Source organism: Protomyctophum bolini (assembly GCF_963924005.1).
Source record: "Protomyctophum bolini genome assembly, chromosome: 20".
Lineage (NCBI taxonomy): Eukaryota > Metazoa > Chordata > Actinopteri > Myctophiformes > Myctophidae > Protomyctophum > Protomyctophum bolini.
In genome coordinates this window covers 15,758,978-15,768,783 of record NC_137881.1, presented here as the reverse complement: position 1 = coordinate 15,768,783, position 9,806 = coordinate 15,758,978, and the positions used below count along the sequence as shown (strand labels likewise).

The 9,806-nt window shown below is 36.3% G+C and overlaps 1 protein-coding gene across 1 annotated transcript; it reads left to right on the top strand.

Annotated features, from left to right (window-relative positions):
- Positions 1-506: 506 nt before the first annotated feature.
- Positions 507-3,315, top strand: LOC308334897 (nephrocystin-3-like; the record flags this gene model as incomplete). The annotated part of the gene is made up of 3 exons (XM_080791788.1): positions 507-592; positions 2,452-2,549; positions 3,198-3,315. The coding sequence occupies exons 1-3, from the start codon at positions 515-517 to the stop codon at positions 3,313-3,315; spliced, it is 294 nt and encodes a 97-aa protein (XP_080647914.1). The 5' UTR covers positions 507-514.
- Between the last annotated feature and the right edge of the window lie 6,491 nt (positions 3,316-9,806).

The following is a 9,806-nucleotide window of genomic DNA, read 5'->3' as shown; positions in this document are numbered from 1 at the left end:
CTTCTCCTCTGCATGCTGTAGTGTTTAGATGGTTCTGTTATGACTTCTCCTCTGCATGCTGTAGTGTTTAGATGGTTCTGTTATGACTTCTCCTCTGCATGCTGTAGTGTTTAGATGGTTCTGTTATGAGAGAGAGAGAGAGTAGACTATTAAAGTCATGCACTATAAAGCCTCGGAAACCTCTGACTGGAAAACCGACGTTTTGTTGCCATCTAGTGTTGACAAGCAGACACTGCATACTGTGTCTGAAGATTATTATGGGCGCAGCATGCAGTGACTTGACAGACCTTTTTGTAAAGAACCCAAACACGTTTTTCACTGAACTATTCTATATTCTGGGTGAACAGACTTTGTTAATATGATCCTATTGTGAAACATACCTGTTTTAAGTCTTTTTCCTTTTATTTTGAGATTTGAGCCAAATGCTTTTATTTTGAAGGGAGTTTTGTGACATAGCTACCTGCGCACCGGAAACAGGAAGTATAATACATAACCAGAGAGAGAAGCTGGAGAGATGGCGCGTGTTTTGTTTAGTGTTTGTATCTTCTTGAGACATTCAGTGATTGTTTTAGAACCCCCGAAGAGGCATAAGGTTGGTACACATGGACTGTGTTTTGCTACATGCAATACAACACGTTTTTGGAGTTCAAAGGACTATTGCTAAAATGCATTGTTGAATTGTTTACATGCTCTTTAGTTATGGTAGCCCCATATGTGCCCTCTCCCTACGATGAATTGAACAATGTGGACCCTGTTGTAAACAAGTGTAATGCTTAATTGGGTCGTCCACTCACAGTTAACAGTCTTTGTATTGAGTTTGTGCTTGAAATGTACTGTAATTCTGCAAACTGTTAATACATATTTTCAATCAATCAATCAAGCAGAATGAGCGTAGGGAGAGGGCACATATGCAGGCTATGGTAAAACGCATTGTTGAATTGTTTACATGCTGTTTAGTTATGGTAGCCTATATGGAAGGACGGTACATGAAAGAAAGGTATTTCTGCAGCAAAGGCACACTGTGCTAAGGAAGGATAATGCACTTATAACTACAGAAAGAGTTTGCTACTCTTTCTGTAAAGTGTTGAAATGAAAAGTTAGAATTGTACTGAAGGTATTTGATATGATTGTATTTCATACATTTTGGATAAAAATAGCAGACCTACAAGCTCGTAGCGCGCCACTCGGTGGCTATTTTTCTATTTTTCAATAGCTAAAGCATAACATAATGCTAACACCAAGTGTGTGTGTGTGTGTGTGTGTGTGTGCACAAAATGCTTGGCGATGGAAATGAAGGAATTAAATCATTCAAGTTTTATTTATTCTCTAAATTCCACTGAGTAATGAAACTCATTTTCAGTGTCGAGAACAATATCATAATTATAGAAACACATCAGAGCACGCCGTTTTTCATCATTTTTGACGATTTGACAAAAATGAAAAAAACGATGGGTTATAGCCCATGTTTTTTTAAATTTTGAAAAAAAAAGTTATCCTCGTTTCTCATCATTTTGGACCATGGGCTATAGCCCATATCGTACGGCATACTATAGCACGCCGTTTTTCATCATTTTTGACGATTTGACAAAAATGAAAAAATAAAAAAACCGATGGGTTATAGCCCATGTTTTTTGAAATTTTGAAAAAAAAAGTTATCCTCATTTCTCATCATTTTGGACCATGGGCTATAGCCCATATCGTACGGCATACTATAGCACGCCGTTTTTCATCATTTTTGACGATTTGAAAAAAATGAAAAAATAAAAAAAACGATGGGTTATAGCCCATGTTTTTTGAAATTTTGAAAAAAAAAGTTAGCCTCGTTTCTCATCATTTTGGACCATGGGCTATAGCCCATATCGTACGGCATACTATAGCGCGCCGTTTTTCATCATTTTTGAGGATTTGAAAAAAATGAAAAAATGACAAAAACGATGGGTTATAGCCCATGTTTATGAAATTTTGAAAAAAAAAGTTAGCCTCGTTTCTCATCATTTTGGACCGTGGGCTATAGCCCATATCGTACGGCATACTATAGCGCGCAGTTTTTCATCATTTTTTAAGATTTGAAAAAAATGACGAAATGACAAAAACGATGGGTTATAGCCCATGTTTTTTGAAATTTTGAAAAAAAAAGTTATCCTCGTTTCTCATCATTTTGGACCATGGGCTATAGCCCATATCGTACGGCATACTATAGCGCGCAGTTTTTCATCATTTTTGAGGATTTGAAAAAAATGACGAAATGACAAAAACGATGGGTTATAGCCCTTGTTTTTTGAAATTTTGAAAAAAAAGAAGTTATCCTCGTTTCTCATCATTTTATTGACAATGATCTGACCCCCCCAAAAATCATGTGGGGACCCCCAGGCCGACCCACAGGTTGAGAACCACTGTGTCAAACAGTCACATGAAGCAGACATTCACAAGGCTTTTCTCTTTTGCTTCCAGCAAGCTGAAAGGCACATGAAGTTGCTGATTGACCCTCTGCCCGTCAACGTGAGAGTGGTGGTGTCTGTCAATGTGGAAACATGTCCTCAGGCCTGGAGGTGAGACACATCAGAAAATAGACCACGTATCTATCATCAAATATTCAGTTGTTGTCAATGAAGCTACGTGCAATCGCATCCAGCATGTGTATCCTGTTATCTGTTCCAATGCTTCCATATCTAAATACCTTTCTGAACAAGCAATAACGTACAGTACAAGAGCGGGTACTATACTGTGAGATATGTTGACCCTACAGTGACTATATTTCACCGTACAGCAGAGCAGGTATGCTGTGTTATTGCTTTTATTTCATTTTGAAATGTATTAAAACATTTCACTAAAGGATAAGCCCCTTGAGTTGCAGTCTTTACTTTTGTAATTGTTAACTTCAACAAAGCGCTGGGTTCGGAAAAAAACAACAACAGACGAGCCTTTATTTATTCTTCATCTGTGGGAAAAAGCACTGCTTTCATGTAATAAAGTACGGGACGTGTATGGTATATGCGTGCCATTAGTGGGCGCGTAGTTAGTCAATTAATGCTCCGTTGCATGTCGGTATCACATGCTCACAATGGCTAATCTACAAGCTCACAACTTGTGCGTGTTGTGAGGTTATTGAACGGCGATTTTAGATGCGCGATACCGCCATAAGACAAAGTATAAATCCGTCTTTAATTGTAAATGGTTGTGTGTGTGTGCCTGCCCAGGTTGTGGCCCACCCTGCACCTGGACCCACTGAGTCCCAGGGAGGTGAGGAGTGTGGTCAACGCAGAGTGCCAGGCCATGGAGGTCAAACTCACCAAGGACCAGGTGAGGGTGGCATAACAGTGTGGACAGATGGTCCTAAGGCTCTGACAAGCAAATCGGATTTGTCAGCCGTCTGCTGTCGCCCCGTCGAAGTATCACCAGTATCTAGCCCATATCGTACGGCATACTATAGCGCGCAGTTTTTCATCATTTTTGAAGATTTGAAAAAAATGACAAAATGACAAAAACGATGGGTTATAGCCCATGTTTTTTGAAATTTTGAAAAAAAAAGTTATCCTCGTTTCTCATCATTTTGGACCATGGGCTATAGCCCATATCGTACGGCATACTATAGCGCGCCGTTTTTCATCATTTTTGAGGATTTGAAAAAAATGACGAAATGACAAAAACGATGGGTTATAGCCCATGTTTTTTGAAATTTTGAAAAAAAAAGTTAGCCTCGTTTCTCATCATTTTGGCCCATATCGTACGGCATACTATAGCACGCCGTTTTTCATCATTTTGGAGGATTTGAAAAAAAGTGAAAAAATAAAAAAACGATGGGTTATAGCTAGATGCACCGAAAATTCGGCCACCGAAAATATTCGGCCGAAAATGGCTAAAAATGTATTTTCGGCCTATTCGGTTTCGGCTCAAATAGGCCGAAAATATATCACCGAATAGTCAAAACACTGGGTCGCTATAAACGCAACACGCGATTGTCTTGAACGTAACCAGAGCACTCGGCATCTACCCCTCTCTCTCTCCCCAACTTCAGTCTCCCACACACACACGGAGCGTCTCTGTGGCTGCGATGCGCTCCGCGAAAACTGCGAGCTCATCAACAGGTTGCAAAATGCCCAAAACATGGTATTTGTGAGCACCGCCACTGTCTATTCTTTTGTCGTATGACCAAAAATGCTCCCCAATGTCTGAAGGCAGGCTACGACGGACGAACACTAGCAGTGTAGCACTAGCTCGTTAGCTCCTCAAATTTGCGCATTGAAGTAGACATAGGGCTAAAGCAGAAGCAGAACGTCCGTGAACGTTTTGCTTAACAATGAACAGTTGTTCAGTGCTGTTTAACTTTGGCAATATGTGATACTAGAGCCTAGAGAACATGCTAATATGGCTGCTAAATAAGAACGTTTTCCCCCCATCAGCTAGCGTGCTATTGTGTGTGTGTGTGTGTGTGTGTGTGTGTGTGTGTGTGTGTGTGTGTGTGTGCGTGCGTGCGTGCGCGCGCGCGTGTGTGTGCGTGCCCACACAGACTGCGTGTAGGACAGTGGTTCTCATAGTGGGAGTTCCAGCTAGAGCTAGATAGTTAGAAAGTAAACCAAGTGGACCCTAAGGTTCTGTAACAGAGTGCAAAAATGGAACCAAATAGACTCTCAAAATTTACATTGATTTTACAATAGAAATAAAAAATAAATTGGGGTCCCAGAGATAGAAATGGAAAGAAAGACAGTCAGCTATACACGGTCAACATTACAGATAACAGTATCATTACAAGTACAATGAATGGCAAATCAAATTGTATAAAAAACGGGGTAAAATATTAATTTTGAAGGAGTATTCATTTGTATTGTCTTTATTGTTAGTTACAACATGCCTACAATAACGTGAAGCATTTTTTTAAAGGTAATTGCAAAAAGGTGCCATAATCCGATTCATCGATTCATCGTTTAAATAATCGCCCGATGAATCGATTATAAAAATCCATAATCATGTCTTTTGCCATAATAGCTTTACAACAAAGATGTATTCGGCTATTCGGTATTCGGTTTTCGGCCAACTGTTTCCTATATTCGGTATTCGGTTTCGGCCAAGAATTTCCCTTTCGGTGCATCCCTAGTTATAGCCCATGTTTTTTGAAATTTTGGAAAAAAAATTGCCTCGTTTCTCATCATTTTGGACCATGGGCTATAGCCCATATCGTACGGCATACTATAGCACGCCGTTTTTCATCATTTTGGAGGATTTGAAAAAAATGAAAAAATAAAAAAACGATGGGTTATATCCCATGTTTTTTGAAATTTTGAAAAAAAAGGTTAGCCTCGTTTCTCATCATTTTGGACCATGGGCTATAGCCCATATCGTACGGCATACTATAGCACGCCGTTTTTCATCATTTTTGAGGATTTGAAGAAAATTCAAAATTTCAAAAAACATGGGTTATAGCCCATCGTTTTTTGAATTTTTGAAAAAAATGTTATCCTCATTTTTCATCATTTTTGAACATGGGCTATAGCCCCTACCGTACGGCATACTATAGCACGCCGTTTTTCATCATTTTTGAGGATTTGAAGAAAATTCAAAATTTCAAAAAACATGGGTTATAGCCCATCGTTTTTTGAATTTTTGAAAAAATTGTTATCCTCATTTTTCATCATTTTTGAACATGGGCTATAGCCCCTACCGTACGGCATACTATAGCACGCCGTTTTTCATCATTTTTTAGGATTTGAAGAAAATTCAAAATTTCAAAAAACATGGGTTATAGCCCATCGTTTTTTGAATTTTTGAAAAAAATGTTATCCTCATTTTTCATCATTTTTTAACATGGGCTATAGCCCCTACCGTACGGCATACTATAGCACGCCGTTTTTCATCATTTTTTAGGATTTGAAGAAAATTCAAAATTTCAAAAAACATGGGTTATAGCCCATCGTTTTTTGAATTTTTGAAAAAAATGTTATCCTCATTTTTCATCATTTTTGAACATGGGCTATAGCCCCTACCGTACGGCATACTATAGCACGCCGTTTTTCATCAGTTTTGAGGATTTGAAGAAAATTCAAAATTTCAAAAAACATGGGTTATAGCCCATCGTTTTTTGAATTTTTGAAAAAAATGTTATCCTCATTTTTCATCATTTTTGAACATGGGTTTATAGCCCCTACCGTACGGCATACTATAGCACGCCGTTTTTCATCATTTTTGAGGATTTGAAGAAAATTTAAAATTTCAAAAAACATGAGTTATAGCCTATCATTTTTTTAATTTTTGAAAAAAAAATATCCTCATTTTTCATCATTTTTGAACATGGGCTATAGCCCCTACCGTACGGCATACTATAGCACGCCGTTTTTCATCATTTTTGAGGAAAATTCAAAATTTCAAAAAACATGGGTTATAGCCCATCGTTTTTTGAATTTTTGAAAAAAATGTTATCCTCATTTTTCATCATTTTTGAACATGGGCTATAGCCCCTACCGTACGGCATACTATAGCACGCCGTTTTTCATCATTTTTGAGGATTTGAAGAAAATTCAAAATTTCAAAAAACATGGGTTATAGCCCATCGTTTTTTGAATTTTTGAAAAAAATGTTATCCTCATTTTTCATCATTTTTGAACATGGGCTATAGCCCCTACCGTACGGCATACTATAGCACGCCGTTTTTCATCATTTTTTAGGATTTGAAGAAAATTCAAAATTTCAAAAAACATGGGTTATAGCCCATCGTTTTTTGAATTTTTGAAAAAAATGTTATCCTCATTTTTCATCATTTTTGAACATGGGCTATAGCCCCTACCGTACGGCATACTATAGCACGCCGTTTTTCATCATTTTTGAGGATTTGAAGAAAATTCAAAATTTCAAAAAACATGGGTTATAGCCCATCGTTTTTTGAATTTTTGAAAAAAATGTTATCCTCATTTTTCATCATTTTTGAACATGGGCTATAGCCCCTACCGTACGGCATACTATAGCACGCCGTTTTTCATCATTTTTTAGGATTTGAAGAAAATTCAAAATTTCAAAAAACATGGGTTATAGCCCATCGTTTTTTGAATTTTTGAAAAAAATGTTATCCTCATTTTTCATCATTTTTGAACATGGGCTATAGCCCCTACCGTACGGCATACTATAGCACGCCGTTTTTCATCATTTTTGAGGATTTGAAGAAAATTCAAAATTTCAAAAAACATGGGTTATAGCCCATCGTTTTTTGAATTTTTGAAAAAAATGTTATCCTCATTTTTCATCATTTTTTAACATGGGCTATAGCCCCTACCGTACGGCATACTATAGCACGCCGTTTTTCATCATTTTTGAGGATTTGAAGAAAATTCAAAATTTCAAAAAACATGGGTTATAGCCCATCGTTTTTTGAATTTTTGAAAAAAATGTTATCCTCATTTTTCATCATTTTTGAACATGGGCTATAGCCCCTACCGTACGGCATACTATAGCACGCCGTTTTTCATCATTTTTGAGGATTTGAAGAAAATTCAAAATTTCAAAAAACATGGGTTATAGCCTATCGTTTTTTGAATTTTTGAAAAAGAAAATATCCTCATTTTTCATCATTTTTGAACATGGGCTATAGCCCCTACCGTACGGCATACTATAGCACGCCGTTTCTCATCATTTTTGAGGAAAAATTCAAAATTTCAAAAAACGTGGGTTATAGCCCATCGTTTTTTGAATTTTTGAAAAAAATGTTATCCTCATTTTTCATCATTTTTGAACATGGGCTATAGCCCCTACCGTACGGCATACTATAGCACGCCGTTTTTCATCATTTTTGAGGATTTGAAGAAAATTCAAAATTTCAAAAAACATGGGTTATAGCCTATCGTTTTTTGAATTTTTGAAAAAAAAAATATCCTCATTTTTCATCATTTTTGAACATGGGCTATAGCCCCTACCGTACGGCATACTATAGCACGCCGTTTTTCATCATTTTTGAGGAAAATTCAAAATTTCAAAAAACATGGGTTATAGCCCATCGTTTTTTGAATTTTTGAAAAAAATGTTATCCTCATTTTTCATCATTTTTGAACATGGGCTATAGCCCCTACCGTACGGCATACTATAGCACGCCGTTTTTCATCATTTTTGAGGATTTGAAGAAAATTCAAAATTTCAAAAAACATGGGTTATAGCCTATCGTTTTTTGAATTTTTGAAAAAAATGTTATCCTCATTTTTCATCATTTTTGAACATGGGCTATAGCCCCTACCGTACGGCATACTATAGCACGCCGTTTTTCATCATTTTTGAGGATTTGAAGAAAATTCAAAATTTCAAAAAACATGGGTTATAGCCCATCGTTTTTTGAATTTTTGAAAAAAATGTTATCCTCATTTTTCATCATTTTTGAACATGGGCTATAGCCCCTACCGTACGGCATACTATAGCACGCCGTTTTTCATCATTTTTGAGGATTTGAAGAAAATTAAAAATTTCAAAAAACATGGGTTATAGCCCATCGTTTTTTGAATTTTTGAAAAAAATGTTATCCTCATTTTTCATCATTTTTGAACATGGGTTTATAGCCCCTACCGTACGGCATACTATAGCACGCCGTTTTTCATCATTTTTGAGGAAAATTCAAAATCTCAAAAAACATGGGTTATAGCCCATCGTTTTTTGAATTTTTGAAAAAAATGTTATCCTCATTTTTTATCATTTTTGAACATGGGCTATAGCCCCTACCGTACGGCATACTATAGCACGCCGTTTTTCATCATTTTTGAGGATTTGAAGAAAATTCAAAATTTCAAAAAACATGGGTTATAACCCATCGTTTTTTGAATTTTTGAAAAAAATGTTATCCTCATTTTTCATCATTTTTGAACATGGGCTATAGCCCCTACCGTACGGCATACTATAGCACGCCGTTTTTCATCATTTTTGAGGATTTGAAGAAAATTCAAAATTTCAAAAAACATGGGTTATAGCCCATCGTTTTTTGAATTTTTGAAAAAAACGTTATCCTCATTTTTCATCATTTTTGAACATGGGCTATAGCCCCTACTGTACGGCATACTATAGCACGCCGTTTTTCATCATTTTTGAGGATTTGAAGAAAATTCAAAATTTCAAAAAACATGGGTTATAGCCTATCGTTTTTTGAATTTTTGAAAAGAAAATATCCTCATTTTTCATCATTTTTGAACATGGGCTATAGCCCCTACCGTACGGCATACTATAGCACGCCGTTTTTCATCATTTTTGAGGATTTGAAGAAAATTCAAAATTTCAAAAAACATGGGTTATAGCCCATCGTTTTTTGAATTTTTGAAAAAAATGTTATCCTCATTTTTCATCATTTTTGAACATGGGCTATAGCCCCTACCGTACGGCATACTATAGCACGCCGTTTTTCATCATTTTTGAGGATTTGAAGAAAATTAAAAATTTCAAAAAACATGGGTTATAGCCCATCGTTTTTTGAATTTTTGAAAAAAATGTTATCCTCATTTTTCATCATTTTTGAACATGGGTTTATAGCCCCTACCGTACGGCATACTATAGCACGCCGTTTTTCATCATTTTTGAGGATTTTAAGAAAATTAAAAATTTCAAAAAACATGGGTTATAGCCCATCGTTTTTTGAATTTTTGAAAAAAATGTTATCCTCATTTTTCATCATTTTTGAACATGGGCTATAGCCCCTACCGTACGGCATACTATAGCACGCCGTTTTTCATCATTTTTGAGGATTTGAAGAAAATTCAAAATTTCAAAAAACATGGGTTATAGCCCATCGTTTTTTGAATTTTTGAAAAAAATGTTATCCTCATTTTTCATCATTTTTGAACATGGGCTATAGC